This window comes from Populus euphratica, unplaced genomic scaffold (assembly GCF_000495115.2).
Source record: "Populus euphratica unplaced genomic scaffold, PopEup_1.0 scaffold118.1, whole genome shotgun sequence".
Lineage (NCBI taxonomy): Eukaryota > Viridiplantae > Streptophyta > Magnoliopsida > Malpighiales > Salicaceae > Populus > Populus euphratica.
The window spans coordinates 547,536-568,627 of NW_011500007.1; the positions used below are offsets into that span (position 1 = coordinate 547,536).

The window sequence follows — 21,092 nt, forward strand, 5'->3', positions numbered from 1 at the left end:
AATTAAAAATTAAAAAGTTATTATAACAGTTAAAAAATAAAGGAAATGTTAGGAAATTAAAATGTTGTAGCTGTTAAAAAAAATTTAAAAGAAAAAAATTGTTATAATTTTGTTACTGTTGGAAAATTAATTCCAAGAAGTGACATGACACATTATCATATCTCCAGTACTTTTAATTAAAAAGATTATCTTGGTACAAAGCACCATAATATTTGAATTCAAATGCTTTGGGTCTGACACCAATTCCAGACCCATGTTTATCTTGGGTTAGATTGATCATCAAACCCAAGTATTTTAGATATTGTATGTTAGTCAAACCTATATTTTTTTGAGTCTGACATGATTGTCAATCCCTAAGATTTTGTGTCTATCAAAGTCATCATACTCGTATCAAATTTTACTATATAAATACTAAAAAAAAAATCTTTTGAAATGCTCTTCATTATTTTCAACATTATACAATAGGCACATGATGTACAAAGTCTTTGTTTGATCCTATATCATCACACTATTATCCAAAAAATATAATACATGACTTTATATTTATATTAAAAATTTGATAACTTTATTAATGATAGCATATTAATGATAACTTTATTAATGATGACATATCTCTTTGTCCCTTGAAAATATTACATGTATTGTTTTAAGATAGTTTTAGAAATTAATGCAATAATTTTTCTGGGTTTAAAATTATAATCATCATATAAATTATATTATAATCGTTAATTTCTTAAACTTATTTATAATTAAGTTTCACTTAATTAATCATTTGAGCTTAATTTCTTAATAATGGTTTTTAATGTGCATAATTCATTAGATTCCAAATATATTGATCCAAATATAAATCATAATACTAATCAAAATCAGATTAAATAAATTTTTAAAAATAACTTATTATCAAATTCAACATATTAATTGATTTATATTTGAAAATTAAATGTACAACCCAACATCGTGTCATGATCTCTTATATATTATAAAAATCATGTGGTTTGATTTATAGTTTATGAGTTATAAGTGTAATTATTATTTGTTATGAGTATAATTATTATTTCTTTATCAATAATATTTTGATTTAGATATTTGAACATGAAGAGTATTTGCTTTGTCAAATTGTATTTGTTCTTAAAACCATAATCATTGATTTTTTTAATTAAGACTTTAAAACACTTTTTTAAATCCCATTCCATATTCCAGAAGAATTTCATAATTAATACCTTTTGAGACCATGTAAAATATTTTTTTTAATTCATATAGAATGATAAATCATTTCTTTATTACTCAAACACCTTTATATAATTCATGTTACACCTAATATTTATTCACTTGCTACTTTTTATTAAGGCAATATTAGTTAAGATCAAAACATAACATTTTTTTTATAATATAACCTAATAATCTCATGTCTAATAATTATTTACACAATCCAAGAATCATTTACATAACTGTCACACAAGTTTTTCAATAGATACAAGTGATCTTATCATGTAGAATCTTCAAACATATCAATTTAGTATATATGTCATCTAACAAACAATTTTATATTAGTTCCAAATCATACCTCAATTTATGAGAACATCTATTTCATTTCATAAAAAAAAAACATGATATATATTGGTCTCAACAAGTCTAATTAATACCTAGTCTTAATAAAATATTGACCATAAATATTTAAAAACAATTCTTTAATACAATAGAAATTTTCATAGTTATAACCACTTTATAATTTTCTTTACAAAATATTTTTTAATTTTTTTTTATTTATACAGACTCATTAATCAAAATTCAATAAATATTAAAAATAAAGAATATTTTTTATTAATAATAATATGTCCTTACATTAAAAAAAAATCCCCATATAACAAACTGATTGATTATAAAGTTTATAAACTAACAAATTAAGCCCACTTGTTTGGCTCAACAAAACAATGGCTTAATGCATTAAGCCTACAAGGTCATACTCGTGTAAATAGACAATACATAGTCAACCCTTTTTATTGAAAAAAATAAATAGGTGATGCATTGTCTATTTATTTAGATTCTGACCATGGCTGGAAAATAAAAAAAACTCCTCATTTTCACCTAATAAACACCCAATTACAAAAAATAGAATTAATGATTCATATCCAACGTACCCTTTTCTTCCCTTTGATGGTGGTTGATGTATCAAATACCCTGCCTAAATTATTTCTCATTAAAAAAATTCGCATGGAAAATGCTAGCCGCGGGCATTTTCATCTCCTGAATCGCTACCCCTTCCAACAAGTTCAACTGTAGCTTAAAAGGTGTTTGTATTTTCGTTTTCTCTTCCTCATCCTTGCATTTGTTCAGAATTCTTCAAATTAGACTTCTATAGACCTTTAGCAACTTGAGAATCCAGACCTTACCTCTCGGGCCATTACGAGATTTAATGTTTCAGATATGGAATCATCCTCCTCCGGGTATTCGTGTTTTGCTTGATGCTGTTAAGATAAGGAGTTTCTTTTTGGCGTAGCTGCTTTTGTGCTTTCTTTCTTTTGTACCCAAAAAAATAAGAAATACAAAATTTCTGCTCAACAGACTTAAACAGATCCATGACATTATTTGCAGAAAAATCCTGCTGCTTTTGATCATTCTTTGCCTTTGATGTGATGATTGAGATATTTGTTCAAAACTGATACCAATGTTCCATGAGTCTTCCTTATGGCAAATAGCAGCATGCATGCACTTATTTTCCCACAAAATGCTGAAATGATGACCATTCTGGATGATGTTAAAGTTCGAATTCAAAAGCTCCATCTGGCAAGAAAAAGGTAGCTCAGCTTGTAACACAGATCTTAGACCAAGCCTAGCTCCGGCAGACCAGAAGCCGGATGAATCCGCAAGTGATGGGAAAGAGCGGTTAAGGAACAGCTAAGTGCAGGCTTGGTAATACGAACGAGCCTAGAAATTATGTGTTCAAGCTTGGGAGAGGAAAAGGGAAATTATGGCAGCCGAGCTTGCAAGAAAGGTTTATGAATTGAATGAAACAGAGGAGCTTGTCTATGACCTCGAATCCCAAAATGAGACATTGACGGCTAAACTTCAAGCTTGTTTCGCAGAGAAGCACAAGGGAATTAAGCGCTTCAAGAGAGTAATAGGGCACTTTCGGAGCAAGTCCTCTGCTCCCCTGATAGTTGTCGCTCTTTAAAAAGAAAAAACAAAGTTGCAAACGAGGAACTTGCGCTACCATGGATGTAATTGGGAAGTGCTTGATAGTGTAAGCTATACGAACCGACTGGCAACAGGCAAAGATATTGAAGATGAGATTTCAACGAGCGTTTCAATATAAGAATATTGGATGTGCTAAACTAGAAGCTGAGATCAATACTAGAAAGCCTCCCGCTGCATAATATTAAGTTTTTTTTCCCCATGGAAGACAATACTCTTGAGCATCTTCAATTATTTATAGAGGAAAGCTGTTGTATCGTGTAGAAGTAGACATGAGTAGTGATGTTGCACACTGTTCATGTGCAATTGCCTAGTTCAGTTTTCCGGTGTACTCTCTAAAATTTTGTTCTCTTTTCTAAATTCATAGTCGCAGGATCTAAGCTCTTAAGGTTTCTGATGCTTCTTGTTTGTGATGGATTCTGCAGACCCGTGTTCTCTAGATTTTTTTTATCTTTCACAATCAGGATATACAAATGTTCAATTATTAATGATCCCAGTGCTTTCATTGAGAGCAGTCGGCAGCTAAACGAGGTTATATTGTGCTAGCTTGTATCGTATGACAGCTATAACCAAGGGATGACCAGAGGTAGGATATGTAGTTCTGAAACAAAAGATCTCCAGGATTTGATTATTGAACATGGCAAGGAAACTATTCTTAGAGAACAGCTATAAGCGTATCACCATAGAAAGAACTATATAGAATTAGTTAGGAAGGGAGAGCAAGAGTGCTTGAGTAAAACCTGCTCGTGAATTGATGTATGAAAGAGGCAATGCTCATAACTAAGTCTTGATGAAACATGTACAGAGCTCCCAATTTTGAAATACAAATCCAGCATTATTGAGCCAAACTTTGCAATTTGCAGGCTGCTATAGAGTTCAAAACCCATTTATTGCTTACCGCCTTTGCTCCGGTTGAACTAGCTAGAGCTTCTGCATCAGACTGCCTTCGGTTTAATATCATATTCTTCTTGCTAGGATCCCATTTATCAGGCATCTCGAGGCTGTATATTATGAAAGTTGGAGGTTCAGAGTCCAGTACAAAGGTTCCCTGGGCTCCCGAAATGGGTTTTCTGTGCAGAATTGTTCCTCCACCAGCAACTAAAAGATCTTGTATATATCCCTTGTAAGAAGGAATAAAATCTCCCATGAAATAGAACTTAAATCCCTCAAAAATGTTTGGTTGCTGCACATAATAGAACTTGTCAATAAAAACAACTGGATGTATTAAGAATATGTATCCAAAGTGAACCTAAAGAGAACTGCATGCGGGCATGCACACATTGTTTTTAGAACTATGCTTAACAGGTGATTTCGCTTGCATGCAAAGAACTAGGGCCAATTTTTTTCTTCATAAACCAAATTACGGTCACAGATAAAAGCACAAAGCCTAATACAGGAGGATAAAAAGTCTACTAGCTCTGAGAAAAGATGCAGATTAAAAACCCAATGCGAGCAGATTTCAGAATCAGAGTTCATGAGTTCTGTGATCGCAGAAGAATCTTGACAAAGTTATAAAGTAAGATGAAAATAATGCAAAAGTTTATGGAGCAAGCAGATTAGAGATGAACTAAACTACAGGTCTGATGCCAGCATTGAAAGGGAATGATCTGCCTTCCAATTATAGATGAATCCATGGAAACAAAAAAAAAAATTTACGATTCCCAAAATGTTTAAGATGACAACTTATGGGACGATTCCCAAAATGTTTAAGATGACAACTGTAGAAGCAGGAGCAAACCTTGTTCAGGACTCTTAGTCTTCCATTTCGTGGACCATCCCTGATTCCGTGAACATCAGCAGTAATTTCATATCGCATCTCTTCAACAAATTTCATGGCTTTGATACAAGCCTTGACCCCTACAGAAGGAACAAACAAAGGGTTGAGTACAGGCAGAACCGCTAGATTCACATACATAGTCAATCACCAATGCTCAGTATCCACCTCCTCTCGAATATACTGATAAAAATAATAGGGTTCTGCATGTTTCATTTACATAAGTTCAATCAATGCCACAGGTGGCACCTAATCCTAACTTTTAAATGCAAATACACATGCAGAATCATTACACGTACATGCACCCATGATTCTTTAATGCACACACAAATTAGGTACTTGAACATTGAGATATCACAGCATTCTATAACTTGAGCGGATAATTCATTTCATGGAAACAATTATACTAACATTCAATGTTCACTATCCACTTCCCCTTCAAGATACCCATCAAAACTTTAAGGGTTCTTCTGCATGTTCCATTTTCATCTGTTGATGCAATGACATGAGTGACACTTGAATCCCAATTCTTCAAGACTGTAACTCCAGATAAACTCTCAAACTCAGAAACAATTTCCTGCAGTAATCAACATTTTCATTTAGGAAAGAGAAATGTTACAAAGCCGAAAGTCACTTGTAGATTTTCTATTACCTTTTCTCCAACTGTGAGAGCCGAACAGCAAAGAACCAACTTGTCATCCGTTAAACATGATTTCCGACTTTTATGCATATTGATGTCATGTTTGAAAGTAACTTGATTGTATTGCCTTGGTGTTTGTCTGGTAGAGGAAGGAGAATGAGTAAAAGGCATTTAGTATGATTTCCAAGTAGCAGCTAGAGTCAGCTACTAAGAGATAAATTTGTCCACGGAATTTAGAATACCCTTTTGAAATGCAGTTTTTTCTCCTCTCTTGAGATTGTTTGCTTTCATTAGGCAACTTACAAGAAGCATGAAGAGGGCATAACATGACAAAATTTTCCTGTTGCAAGAGATTTGAGAAACAATCAAAATGATGTTTGAACTACAAAGCATTGAATTCATGACACTTACAGTATCCCATCGACATTGGTGGGTCCACTTTGCGCAAGGAACATGGAAACTCTTGCGACAACTCTTCTCGTAACATCCAAGAGCAGCACCTTTGAGTCCACAGCAGCAACACTTAATTCTCCGACTTCTAGCTAATTCAGCTTCAAGGTTAATTGCATTATCACCCTCGAAGTAGACATTAGGTGCCCTGCAGGAATGATTTTTTATAATTATACGATGTCTACCACAACAACAACATGACGACGTGTAAGCTAAGAACTTTCCTGAGAAAGTAACCATTTTTTTGGCACTCCTATACAGGCCGATGACTTAAATTAATTAAAAAAACTAAAAACACTATGAATTGCCTTTATGAGCTCCTTTGAAGAATTCTCTTACCACTCAGCACAGTTTTTATGAGAGTGTATGACCCTGGATCCACCATTATAATCTGCCCCCACAGGTATGCCATTGTTGTAGTGGATCATCTCTCCTGAAGCCTGTAATTTTGGTGGAAGATTCAGAAATGAAATGGATTTAAAAGTCATGAGATACAGGAAAAAAGCAAAGTAGGACTCGCAAAAACAAGGAAAACAAACAGATACCTCTGAGACTTCTGAAGAAAGACAGAAAGCACATTGAATAATATAATTAAGTTTGCAGTTAAGCATGGCCGCTCCATTTTCTTGGCAATGATCCTTTAATGTTGCCAAATCATCAAGAATTCCAGTATTAAGACTGGCTTGAACCTTCTCAGCAGATTCAGTTGCCCTTGCGGTGTTGCCGGTAATATTTTCAGTGGACTGAGCTTCCTCTGCAAAGACATTGTCAGCACCTTCTTGATGGTCATTGACTAATCCATCTTCTATGATACCATCTAATGAAACTTCCATGTTTTTCTTACATTTTAATTCTTGATTATGTTCTGGACACAATGCAGACCTGACTTCTTCCCCTTGTTTGCCAGGTTTCCCCTTGACTTCTGAGGGCTTTTTATCTTCAAGCACAGGGACGGGTAAAAAGTAATCATGGGCGTGTTCATCTTTGTCCATTTGGTTGTGTATTGAATAGACTCCTTTAATCATGTTTATCTCAACAGAATCCAGCTTTCGTTCCTTGCACCGGAGACTGATCTTTCTACTCTCTTTTCCATTCTTCTTCCTTTTAAGATTACTGCGACCTTGTTTCTTATCAAATGAAATAGACAGCTGACCAGTAACCTTGTTTTCATCAGCCTGGTCCAAATTTTCTCTAACTGAAACAGAAGAAACATTCTCTCCTTTCAACCTACCATCCTTATCTGCATTCTTCCGAGCACAATTCCTTAATGTTGTGTTCTTAGCATTCCTGCCTCTCTTCTTGGAAGTATTACGCCCGATTTGGTAATTTGCACTTTTAACTATTGGAGAGGATAGATTGGCCAGTATGTCTTCAGAAATACCCACTCGCGGTTTGGTATCGGTGCAGTTTTTGCTTTCAGCACTACGTTCTTCATTTGTATTTGCATCCACTTTGTGTGTTTTTTCAGCCTAAATTTCACTTAAAATTTCAGCGAAAGCCAGATGACACTAGCACTATAAAATACTAAAATTAGACAAAATTACTTGGGTGGGATGAATACCTGCATCTTTGCTGGGCTTGAAAAAATCTCAGGAGAGCAAGCTCGTTGCGTCCATTCAAACATCTCACTGTCAAAAAAATCTGCAACATGTGATTCGTTGCCACACGCTGCCCCCTACATCATGTTAGAAAAACACGAGTAAGAAAATTGATGTGGTCGGACTAAATGTTAGGGTAATTTAAGGAACTCTATACAAGATATATATTTTGCTTGGGTTAACTAGCTTTGTTTGAGGAGAGCATAAGCTGTGGATACAACGAATATTAGAGTTTTGTTTTCAATAGATTGACATAAACTTTACAACTTGATGATTTTTATTTTTGTTTTCATTTTTCAATGTCCACTCTTTATCTTTATGCATATTCTGAAAGGAACTGAAATATCCATCGAATGAAAATCTGTTCAAGAAAGCTCAATGAAAAAGTGTTGATTGAATTCAAGAAGAAGAGAAGAACCAGTTAAGCCAAATCAATTGCAGGAGCTATGAACCAAAAATATGAGTAATTGACAGCTCACAGGACACAAGTATAGCAGAGAGGTAGCAAGTCACAGCAGATATTACGATAAATTTGAATCGGACAATGAACTGAACTGGGACTCACTTTCGAGGATGATTCAGGGGGGTTTTCGTCATCTGAGTCTTTGATATCACTGAAAGTAGGAACATTTGGTGGTGTGATATCCAGAAGCTGATCCAGGTCAGTATGCTGACTTGACTTCTCTCCATCTTCATCTCTCAACCAGAAGAAAGGCGATAGCATGCGCTCTCCCTTTCCATCGACAACAGGGTTCTTCCTTGAGACTGATGAATCATTTTTGAAGTCATATTTTTTTATTTCTCTTGATCCAGTTTGTAGCTTCTCAGGTTGTGCCGATGTGCCTGAAAGAGAGCATTGTGGCACCTGAACTCTTTTCTTGGTTGGAAACGAAGGTTTCGATTTAATGGGACCACATAATTCCATGTTGGATTCATCAAGTTTCCTTGAATCTTTTTGTCTGGATATATCAAGTTGCTCCTCCAGCATATCCTGACAAATCCAACCAATATCTTCTCTGCCACGGTCCGTATCGTCTCCTACTTGCTTTTGTACATCTGTAACAAGAACAGCAAGAAATCATAAAGACAAATACCCAATATTACCCTCACAACAAAAAAAAGAAGAAGCAAATACATAGATTGCTAGAACTTCATCTAAGGGAGCGCAAACAGAATATTCATCGCAAGTGCTCCATGATTAATACAAGAGACTCATGTTTGAAGTTCAACAAGGATACAAAGTAAGTGCATAAACCAATCATTTCCCTTGATTTTTTTTTTTTTGCATCACCTGATAATTTAGTTGATGGTGGTTGATTCTGAGTGACGAATATATTGAATCCTGAAGCAATTTCCATGCTTTTGTAAATGCTGACCAAGTTATCCATATGAGGAGCAGCGCGAACCTCTGAAGCGAAAAAAATAAAATAAATACAGAAAACACCCTCCTCTTTACTCCAATATTTTAAATAGGAAAAAATGATAATGATTCAAATTGAAAATAAAAGGCAAGAGGCATCATACCTCTGCGCCGGTATGGCACTTTACAGACTGGACAATCGGAACCTGATTTCATCGATTTCACAATACATGAACTGAAAGGGAACACGAATAAATTAGGGTAGAGTAGAGCGATTGAAATTCAAAACCAACAAAAAATTAGTAAAATGGAATTTACTTGCAGAAAACATGATTGCATGTAAGCGAGACTGCAGTGTCAAAAAGACTTAAGCTGCAACAACAAAAAAATATTAGTTCGAAAAAAAAAATGTAAAAACAAATTGATTAATTTGTGAGTTGGTGTACCAGATGGGGCACTTGAGCTCCCTGCCCATTTTCTCGAGGTGAGTTGGATCTCCCATTTTGTAACTCGCTCGCCTTTCTCTCTGGATTGAAGTTTGATAGTGAGAAGAAGACTCACTGACGGCGCTCCTTATCATTCTTCTTCTTCTGAAAATTCCCTGCACCCCGCCAATACGCTTTAAGCTCACGCGCCTTTTTTTTTACTTTTTTTTGCCGCCGATTTTGTTTTTAAAATTTTCAAACGCGACAATTCTAGACGACTGCCAGCATGAATTGAAAATCAATAAAGTATTATTTTACGTGGCAATACTATTATGAATATAACAATATAATTAAGTGACAAAAAATGGGTTATTTTATATATTTTTTATAATTTGCATCCATAGAAAATATAATTAACTGATAATTTATTAATAAATTTCTTTGTAACTTTTCATGCAAATACAATGATTTTTCATAAATTAATTTCAAGTAATCTTGAATTAATTCAATACCATTATTTTCTCAAATTAATTGCTTCTAAAATTAATTAAGCATCTCTAGCTTCAATGGAGGGACCGGGGACTTCTTTCTTAGTACTAGGAACATAAAATAAAAGAGAAAAAAGAAAAAAAATTGTGTTCTTTTAATCCTAAGGAATACTACAAGTCATGCGAAGCCATATTGTAGGCATATTGTATTGTTTAATAGAGCACCTACTATGTACAAATTTGGTATATTTGCATTTCAATATCTATTTGCATGCATCTACTAGTTTGCAAGGGGTTTAATGCAGATTTTGATGGGGATTAAATGGCTATTCATGAATCTTTATCATTGGAGACTAAGTGGAGACTTGTTTACTTACGTGTTTCTAATATGAATCTCCTATATCTAATATTGAAGATCTCATTTTCATACCAACTTAAAATATACTTATGGAGCTTTATGTGTTAACAAGTATGAATCATTAAGATATTTGCATCATATGTATAGTTTTATAGTTTTCAGACCTAATCCAATAACCAACCAAGTCCAAAATCCAGATTTTGAGTTTTGATTAAGTTATTGAGTCGCCTGGGTTAATTTTTTTCCATCAAAACAATGTTTTTTTAGTAAAAAACAAAAATTAACAAATTACATTTGAGTTTTTAATTGGATTTTATCGAGTCATACCAGGTTTTTTTTCTCTTATTTTTTCTTCAACCTAGTCTAGTTGCAGTCCCGGGTAGACTGGGTCCTGGGTCGACCCACCAGGCAAGGTCAAGTTTCAAAACTATATAAACACTAAGTCGCCTGAATTAATTTTTTTCTATCAAAACGATGTTTTTTAGTAAAAAATAAAAATCAATAAATTACATTTGAGTTTTTAATTGGATTTTATCAGGTTATACTGGGTTTTTTCTTCTCCTATTTTTTTTTCAACCTAGTCTAGTTGTAGTCCCGAGTAGACTAGGTCCTGGGTCGACCCACTAGGCAAGGTCAAGTTTCAAAACTATATAAAATTCATTTAATTGCATAAAATTTCAAAATGAAAAAATCAATGATAATGCTAATAAGGATAAGTTTCTTTACTTAAGCTCGTCTTCCTCTAACTTTACATAAAGAATTTAAGTAATTTTTTTAGTAAACCATGGTCAGAGACTTGAACTGTGTAATGATTTTTAAACTTTACAAGTTGAAAACAAAATATATTTTATCCAACCACTTTAAATTTGATAAAATTTTTAACTGAATTTGCACCTAAGTTATTAGTTAAAGAATTCATTGTCATAGTAGTTGTTAATGCATTAATACATTGATTTTATGTGCAAAAGTTACATCATGAATGGATTAGATAATATGCTCTATGATATATATAATTTTTCAATAGTGAAAAAGCATTATAAAAAGCTTTGAATCAGAAGTATAAAGTTGAAAAAATAGTATGAAAAAGCTCATAATCGATAAATTTCATTATTTCAAGATGCTTAATTTCAAAATTATAATAGGTAAGTTTAAGAATTTCAACCTATTTTGCATAATATTTATATTGAAATGATGTTCTGAATAAATATTTTCAAGTGACTATTATTATTAAAAGATTTCTACTACATTGAAAATACTTTAAAAATCACCTTAAGCACAAACTAAGCACAAACAGAGGAAAATAAGGGTTAAAAATCTTATTACGAGCTTAAGGTGGGAAAGGATGATAACTTGTCCATAAGAAAATTCAACTTTTCCTTAATGGCCTTTGGGTCAAATGTGATTGAACAACTTTATTCAATAATGTTTGCTAAAAAATTTAATGTCAAATGTTTTATATGCAACAAAATAAAAACCAAGCCAAATATTAAAAAAAAAACTCAACAAGACAATTATAAGAAAAGAGAACTGCTCAAGCTCATGTCACTAAGATTAAAAACCTTTAAAATAAAGTATAAAAAATAAGCTTATTTATTTGTGGTTGTCTTGAACATCAACTTGATCAACAACCATGAGCGGTGGTGAATTGGTAGTAATGACACAAAATATATTTATGCATAAGAAGATAGTGATTCTCACTCATAAATAAATAGATGGTGAATATTTTTATATAAAAACTAGTCAACCTAGAAAGTATTAACGACCAAAAAGGTTATTCTAAAGATGATTTCATGAAAGCTTTTACCTTAACAATGTGTTTCAAATTGTTGACATTAGAAAGAACTTAGTATTGGACTTATCATTGAGAAAAAAATAGGTTTAAAATCGTTCTTTAGAGTAATAAATTTTCTCAAAAATAGCATATGTTTGTTATAAAGAGAAAACCTCCAAAATAAATATAATGAACATCGTAGCCTAATATAAAAACAATAATCATAAAAATGCTTATTCTTCTTACTTTCTTGAGTTTATGATACATGACATGATAATTTGGAACATGTGAATTATAATTCTATGCAAAGATTAATGAATCTTGGATTTTTATCATCAATTATTTTTTTCTAAAAAAATCACAAGTGTGAAGTTTGTGTAGAATCAAAATTCACAAAAAAATATTTTTATCAAACAATTAAAAGAAGTAGCAAACCTTTTTATTTAATTCACTTTGATATCAATGATTTTCAAACTTGCACAAACTAGAGATAGAAAATGTATTATATTACTTTTATAGATGATTACATGAGGTATTGTTATACGTGGTTGCTAAAATATAAAGATACAACTCTTGAAATGTTTTAACATTACATTAATGAAGTTAGAAATAAACTTAATAAAACAAATATAAGTAATAAAAAGTGCTAAAATGGAGAACGCGGGGCATCTTTTGGTGAATTGTTTTCTCAAATAGCATTATCCATTGAAATATTGCGTTAAGAGTTTCAAAGGGTTTAATTATTTAAAATACTCATGAAATCAAGTGTTGTTTAAGATTAAAATAAATACAACAGTGAAAACTAAATAAAATTATAGGAAAAGAACTATTTGAATATTATTATCTTGGTGTATAAAAGATTGAAAAACATCACATTAACTATTTTACTAAGTAAATTCAATTGTATTTCACTAGAAAATATTTAAAGTTACCTATCCTAATATAGTGATCTTCCAATTAATTTTATCTTAGTAATTCCTTGTGTCTTTATATATTCGTCAGTTAATTTTTATTTATATTAAGAAATGTTGAAAAAATATTTTTGACCTAGTACTTATACATAGACCATTCAAAACTATAAAGGGTGAATGTGAAATTAATTGATCAATTTCTTTGTATCTTATTAAAAATTAATTATAATTAATCTTAAACCAACTCTACATTTCTAGCCTCTTGTATAAATGATAATAGAGGAAAGTCTTTCTTAACAATAATAAAAGAGATTTAAAATAAAAATATATATAAAATTTATGCTCTTTTTGCCTACGTGCTTTCATTCAACTTGTTTTAGGTTTGGTTGTTATAGAGAAAGAAAAGATAAGTAAGTCTTATAGTTCATACAAGACTATTATTTCAAGGTACTATTGTTGAAATTCTTGGAGACAAGACGCACCGAAACCATTTGCATTTGTTAACCATAAATCTAGCCTCAATGATAAATGTTACATTCATGGACAACAACTTTCATTTCTATTTTGCCTTTGTTCTAAAATCATACAAGTAAATATTCTATAGATATATATACTTATTTTTTGTTTATGTTTTCTTTTATCATCTTGTAATTATCCAATTGTTTTTCGCTAAATAATTTTCTCATTATTTCACTATCTCAATATTGTTTTATCTTATCGTTTTTAATCTTCGGACAACATCCAAATATATCTCTAATATTGTTCTAAAATCTACAAAACCACTTTAGAAAAGTTATTTATTATTTATTCTATAGATTTTTCACATTAAAAATTTATTAATATATTACTTATTGCAAAAAAAAAAAGAAGAAGCAAAAAACAAAACTAGTGTGTTAACTGTGCTACAAAGAGGAGTAGCTCAAATAATTTGATCTCTATTAAGCTGAAGTTTAAATGTTTTATTTAAATAACACAGTCATGTAATTGCAGTGTTTCAATATCTGTAAATACAAAAATGACAATGACCATACAATATTGGGCCAGTCAAGTCCACAATAGATACATCACAAGTAGAACAAGAACGGTGATGAAAAAATCAATTAAAAAAATTCCCATCGGGACGTGGTGGGAGAAGGATCAAATGTCTCCCATTTAGCTGCGACAACAACAGGTTTTATTAGTGGATTTGATATCTTTAGCACGTCTAGTGTTTCAACACACCATTGCACCCTCTTACTCTCTGTATAAATTGAACATACTATTGTCAAGAGTATAACATTCTTTCTTTCTTTTTTCATGATAGAAAACTTCTTTCCCCTTTCATTTTAAGTTTTTTTTTCTAATAATAAAAATTCAAAAATGTGTTTATTTATTGAAAACAAAAGTTCAAAAGGTATTAATAAATTCTCATGTTTGAAATTATTTTGAGTGTCGAGAATTGAATTTCAAGTAGAATTCAAGCTTTAAAAATTGTAATAAAATAAATAAGATGTAAGCCCATCTAATTTACTACACTAAAAAAGAAAAATTATTGTTAAAACTAATTTATTTAAAATATTGATCTACCTATCTTTTTTTTATGAGTTTCTACCTTTTTATCAAGTACATATTCACCGCCATTAAAACCTCAACTACATCATAGCCAAAACAGTATTTTCTTATCTTCTTATCCCATCATAAGTCATATTATTTATCCTCAATTTTATAGTTTGTGTAGCGTTGAGAAAAAAAGACCTTAAGAAAAAGTTTTTGAATTTGATTTTTTTTTGGTTATTTGTGGTGATGGATGAAGGAGAATTTGAATAAAGTGAAGGTGATAAGAGTAATATAGAAAACCAAAATGAATTGAATTTAGTTATAGAAAATTTCTTTCAAACATATAAATTCAACTTATTTATCAATTGAATTCAAATTAAACATTATAATTGAATTAATTACAATACAAAATTAACTCAAAACAACTTGTTAAAATGCCATAATCACTTGAACTAGAAGCATATTGACTAAAATAATTAAATTAGAAAGAGAAAGCAAAGAAATTAACACTAACCCTTTCATAATGTAAAAGCCAAGAGCATGAAAGATACCTGTAAATATTTTTGAGTAGAAACATTTTCTTCTGCAGAAATGTTATCAAGCTTAATTGCTTGTCTCATTAACATCTCAATTAATGTCGTGATTTGAATTTCTGGTACCTTAACTCCATTTAATATAGATTTTTCAATCGCAAAAACCTACACATAAGAAAAATATAATTAGGAATTACTTAAATATTGTAAGACATACATAAACAAACTTCTCAATAAGTGTCTTATAAAATTAAGCAAATCATCCTAGTTTTATGTTGCTTTTTATGTTCAAAATAAAGTATAAATTGAATGAGGAGCAATTTCTACTATAAATCACTCAAAAAGGTTCTTAAATAGATAAATTAGCTTATACCCAATAAAATATACCTAATTAAAAGGCTACATTGTGCATTCGTATTTTCAAATTTTGACATGAAATTAAGTTTTTGGCAAGTTCAAATTGATGAGAAAAATCATTAAAAAATAGTTTTTATAGTCTCTTTAAGACATTATGAATGAAACGCAACATCATTCGGACTAAAAAATACCTTTCTAAAATTTAAAAAAAAATCATGAATGATATATATTCAATCCATATTCAAAATTCACAATTGTACATATATATGATGCCCTTCTATTTTCAAAATCAATCACAAAAGATTTTAACCATCCACAAAAGTTTCTCAATATTATCAAATAAAATGGACTTGTTGTTTCAACCTAAAAAATCAACTTATGTCAAATAAATATAAGATTTTTAGGATAAAACATTTATCAAGGATCAATAACTACAAGTAGCAAAGCAATAGAATTTTCCGATAAATTCCCTATAAAAATCAAAGATAAAACTCAACTTTAAAGCTTTTTGGGATACCTCAATTATGTTTCAGATTCTTTCCCAATTCTTAGAACTATATGTCAACCCATACAAAAGACTCCAAAAAGTCCTTTCCTAAAATTTTTAAATGATTGAAATTGTCAAAACTCTAAAAAATCATGTTAGAAATCTTCTTTATTTAGGAATTCTTGATCAAGGAGCTTCTCTCATTATTGAAATCGATGCCTCTAATATTGAGACTTGGGCACTTTTTTTTTCTACAATCTTATAAAGCTTCATAGCAACACTCATCTCTATCAACTACATTTTAAAAAGGAAAATTTACATTCTCACTTTCAAAAATAGAATTCAAGTTGACCTAGCATTATCAAGTTCAAAATCAGAATACAAAAAGAAGCTCCAGGAATTTCTTTCCCAAATATCAAGTTCCAACAAATAAGAATTCATTCATGAAGATCCATATTATGACCTAAATATTATGAGTCGACTCTATAATATATATATATTACATCTTCATCCATTTACCAGCTAAAAAGACCAACAATGTCATCTCTGACATTATCAATCTCAAAACATCACCAGTGACATCATTATCCACTAAAATGCACCTGCATATACATATCAAGAGTAATGTCTCAACAAGGCATCTTTTGCATCATCCCTAAAGTTATTTTCTTCCAGATTTGATTATACATAGATATATCTTGTAATGCCAAAGCATAGTAAATCCCAACTGAGTATTATCTTTATTATGCCCACTTCGCTTATATTGTAATATTTTTCATAAATAAAAGTTTATATTTTATAAGCTTAATTTTTATTCCTTAATTTTAAGAGAAACTCTCTTAATTTCAGGGTCTTCAATTTTATCAATGATATCTAATATTACGTATTTTTATTGAGTTATTACATTAATTTGTTTATAGGAGCATGTGTACACTGTTAGGCTATAGTTAATTGCTTCAATATTTTCTTATTCACTATTAGATTCAGTTGGGTTTCATTATTTTGGATGATTATAAATTTATCATTATATTATTCTTTTATATCAGTTTGTGTTTCAAGGTTATAAAGGTTGAGGAGCTGAATTTTTATTTTATCTCTAATTCTTAAATATTTTTTTCCATTTTCCATTTATGTTTATAATGTCCTACTTGACCACACTTATAAAAAGTTGGTTGTTTTGAAGTTGTGGTTTTTTATTTTTTTTATTTTTTTATATGGCTTATTTGATCATATTTTCTTGTTTAGAGGTTTTTTACAACGTATTACTTTTAATTTTTGCTTCCTAATATATTTTATGTTTTCTCGAGGGAGGAATAAGGGTTTCATAACCATATTCAGAATAAAATGAACCTAACTCTTTTATACTTTCATGAAGTACAAATTTAAAAGTCCAGATTAAAATATTTCTTTCCTGCCAATGTTTTATAATGAAAACATCTGAAAGAAACATCTCCTCATACCATCTAAAATTTTAAAATTTAAGACATTTAAATTCAAAAGGATTTTAGATGAGCTTTCTTAAAATTATTATTGGTTACCAATAAATGTTTGGTAATGGAAAATATTAAGATTGAGATTGCATTTTCTATAATGACAGGTGTTAAGGTATTTTTATTTCTTACTTTGACATCACTTAATATAAGTCTTTTATCATTTTAGGTGAGATAATGATCCCACCATCATTTCAGTTGGCTAGTAAATCTTGAGACTAACACTTGATCTATATTTTGTCTATTTGATTTTTAAATTTGTATGTTGTGGTAGTTATGGTCATGATTTGAAGTTTATTTGTGATATTATGTTCGTTGTATCCATCTATGTTCCATTTATTTATGTTTTTACCATCATAATGAGCTTGAGTTTGACATGGCAGATATTCAATTTAGACATTAAAACGTATTGGTATGTTATAGTAATATTTGACCTTGGGATTTTTTTATATTGATTATGCTTGAGATTTCTAATCTTATTAATTACTAAATCTAATTGGAACTTCTCAGCAAGATCTTCAATCTCACTTTGAGTGTTTCCATCTTTGTTTATGATGGATATTTATTTTGATGAGTTTTTATTTATGATTTTGAAGGAATTTTTATATTTAATGCTTCGAGTTTTTAAGCGATCATTTCAATAAGATTATATAATAAGGTAGTTTAATAATTTGATATTTTAGTATTTGATGAGGCATGAAAAGTGGCTTTGAAATGGTAGAAGATGATAGTTAGGTAACTCCTCCCTCGATAAGGAAAAAGAGACTATAAAGACATTCATCTCTATATACTACTACTTTTTTTTTTTTTTATCTATGGTATGGAATTCAATTGGTATAGTTGTTTTGTGACCGAGTGGAATTCATAACTTTGTGTGAAATAGGAGTATTGACATCTGCAGTGGTTGGTTTGAAAGGGGTTGCTACAATTTCATTTTAATAAAAGTTTATCTTGATTTCTCTAAAATAAGGATGAACATGGTTAGTTTGATTATTAGTGGTTGCATGTCAGATTTGTTTAAAAATGGTTAAGAAGTGGCTTGAGCATTTATTTGTTTTTGTTGATATTTATATGTTTTTAAACATGTAAATAATAGGATACAAGTATTCATCCCATTGAGATTTTTATAACATCATATTTCAATTTGATTTCTTTGTTCTTGATTATAAGTTTTCAAGAATTAATTTCTTAATTTAATAATTTGCGGTGAATGGAAATCAATTCTTAATTTTTATTTATTAATTTGAAATTCTTTTTGAATGACACTTAATTGATTTATGTACTCATTATGTATTAGTGGCTTAGTTGAACAATATAATTTCTCTTAAATTTCAATAATATAAGAAAAACTTGTTTCACTAGTTTAATAATACGGTTTATGAATAGTTCTACTAAGATCCATTCCTTGAGAGTTTAAAGTTTTTGAATAGAAGGAATATTACTTATTAGTTTTCTAGAACTTCAATTTATAATCTTAAACGGATTGTGTTTAGCTGATTGAAAAATAATTTTGACATTTCCTAACTGATTTTCTATAATTTATACCAAATTATTTCTAGATGGTGATGATCTTGAAATACTGACTTGAGGTAATCTCTAATTATCAAGACACGTGATTTGATTCTACCATAAAAGTTTAGGAACCTGGATATTTGAATTTTGAGGATTAGTTTTGACAACGAGAGTTTTATTTTTGGGTGATTTTTTAAAAGCTTTGAAAGCTATGTTGGTAACTATAACTTTATAATATAATATATAGATTAAATCTATATTACTAGAATCTATAAGCATGTATGTTGAAGTCTTGATATTTAAATTTAAGAGTTTTGTTATATCTAGATTGAATAATGAAATAGTGAAACTAGGATAACAATTCAAGTATATTGGACCATTGATAAGATTTAACTAAAAGATTACAAGTAATGAATTCACAAAAATTGTAAATCTAGCATCTCTTAAATACTAAGTATGAGGGACTCTAATATAAGACGATGAGGTGATTTGACAATAATTAAAACTAGACCTATGTGGAAAACAATTATATCTTATTTTAAATTTATTTATCTGACTAGGTTGTATTTGATCAACAATTTGAACTTGAAGATTAATAGGTAAAGCTTGCTCAATAGTTTCTATTGAATAATTCATCCATAGTTCTTATTTGATATATGTTTTTCTTTGATTATTTAGTAGTGTTCCAATATTGAAGATGTTGTTCATTTAAGGAAATTTGATACTCTTTCTTGTTGAAATCTCGGATACTATCTTGATCAAACAAATCTAGATGCATTGAAAAAGTACCATTTAAAGATCTTGATCAAGAAGATAACCTAAATAATCTAGACATAAATGAAAAGATTACAAGGAAGAACAAAACTATAACAGCGATAGTAGAAAAATAAAATTCAAAGGTAAACTAATAACAAATACCAGAAAAAATAAATAATGATGATGTTTAGTAAAGAACACTACTCGAGAACAACAAAATACCTAACTTCAGAAAACATGATGTACCCATACTATGAAGTATACAGTGACATACCATTTTCATCGCAAACTTTTTAATTAAGTTTTAATACCTTTTATGTGCTGAATTATGTTTATAGAGTAGTAAAAGAAAATTTTATAATGCATGATAACAACCTATTAACTTTAAAATGGATTATATATATAAGAAAAGCTTATATTGTAGCGAAAACAGAAGGATTAATCAAATGAGTATAATTTAAGCTTAAACACTTACTTGCTCTACAAGTTTATCAACCTCCATGGACACGTTAGAAATGACCTGATATGCAGTTTGAATACGAGCATTTTTACGCATCTCAATGTATCTCCTCTTCAATGCTTGATGGATCCTCCATCAATATGAGTTTTGATCGATCTTTGACACCACATTTATCTAAGTACTCGCCATTTCCCTTCTCTTTTTCTTTGTAAATTATTTTTTGGTCACCTATTTGTAACCCTATCTTACCTGTCAAAACCTTCTTTACCTCTCCTGCATCCATTATCCAAAGTTAAGTTGACAATTAGTTTTACTGAGGTCAGATTTGATTACTATTTCAAGACATAAGAAATGAAGCTAATAGGGATATGTTTTATGTTCTTATTAAATATAAAAATTTATTTAAAAACTGTTTTAGATACATATTTATTTTATATCTTTGTTCTTATCTCTTTAACAAAACATGTTTATGTTTTTTTTTTGTATATGTTTATTCTAAGTGTAAACTTAATATGGACTTTAATGTTTGATACTAACATGTTTTGTATTTGTTATCTTGTTCACTCTTTAATACTTTGCTTGTTAAATGACTAATCTTGATTTATATTGTATAACACTTGGTACAACAAATGCTTGACACTTTCATAGCCCATAATGTATGGTATAACCGACACCTGAGCTATAAAAGGAACTTGATTTGTTGTAACATAAGTTATAATCATGAATGCTTGACGAGATTTACAAGTATTAGCACGTTTTTAACATAAGTTATAATCATGAATGCTTGATGAAATTTACAAGTATTAGCATTAATTGAATAAAATGACTAATGTAATCATGTTAACAACATATAATCTTATTGAAACCTCCTTTGTGTGTGGTTTCCAATTGAATAATAAGAGTTTATACTATACTTATTTGACATACCCTTAGTGGAACCTCTAACCTTGATATTTGTTATTATCATTGTTTAATCCTTACATTAATATTCTAT

At 30.1% G+C, this 21,092-nt stretch overlaps 2 protein-coding genes and 1 long non-coding RNA gene across 3 annotated transcripts; 1 reads left to right on the forward strand and 2 right to left on the reverse strand.

Annotated features, from left to right (window-relative positions):
* The first annotated feature begins 3,085 nt into the window (after positions 1–3,085).
* LOC105141263 (uncharacterized) lies at positions 3,086–4,014 on the forward strand. The gene is made up of 2 exons (XR_845331.1): positions 3,086–3,510; positions 3,582–4,014. It is a non-coding gene; the product is annotated as an uncharacterized LOC105141263 (long non-coding RNA).
* BRCA1 (breast cancer susceptibility1) lies at positions 3,922–9,616 on the reverse strand. Its single transcript, XM_011048442.1, has 14 exons — positions 9,461–9,616; positions 9,333–9,386; positions 9,179–9,249; positions 8,946–9,062; positions 8,220–8,710; positions 7,618–7,731; positions 6,602–7,525; positions 6,396–6,496; positions 6,018–6,204; positions 5,849–5,946; positions 5,619–5,745; positions 5,378–5,543; positions 4,931–5,049; positions 3,922–4,375 (listed from the first exon to the last, which is right to left on the reverse strand). The coding sequence occupies exons 1-14, from the start codon at positions 9,592–9,594 to the stop codon at positions 4,028–4,030; spliced, it is 3,051 nt and encodes a 1,016-aa protein (XP_011046744.1). The 5' UTR covers positions 9,595–9,616; the 3' UTR covers positions 3,922–4,027.
* A 4,427-nt stretch (positions 9,617–14,043) lies between these two features.
* Positions 14,044–20,406, reverse strand: LOC105141264 (BAG family molecular chaperone regulator 3-like). The gene is given in 4 exon segments (XM_011048443.1): positions 14,044–14,205; positions 15,055–15,201; positions 20,114–20,209; positions 20,211–20,406. Coding segments are annotated over 4 exon segments (552 nt in total). The 5' UTR covers positions 20,382–20,406; the 3' UTR covers positions 14,044–14,067.
* Between the last annotated feature and the right edge of the window lie 686 nt (positions 20,407–21,092).

Excerpts from the sequence above, each read along its gene's own strand:
- BRCA1 (XM_011048442.1), bottom strand. The coding sequence starts at position 9,594 with ATGATAAGGAGCGCCGTCAGTGAGTCTTCTTCTCACTATCAAACTTCA. Across the intron at positions 8,711-8,945 it reads ACCATCAACTAAATTATCAG|ATGTACAAAAGCAAGTAGGA; the intron begins GTGATGCAAAAA and ends TTCTTGTTACAG. Across the intron at positions 5,947-6,017 it reads ACCAATGTCGATGGGATACT|GAAAATTTTGTCATGTTATG; the intron begins GTAAGTGTCATG and ends CTCTTGCAACAG.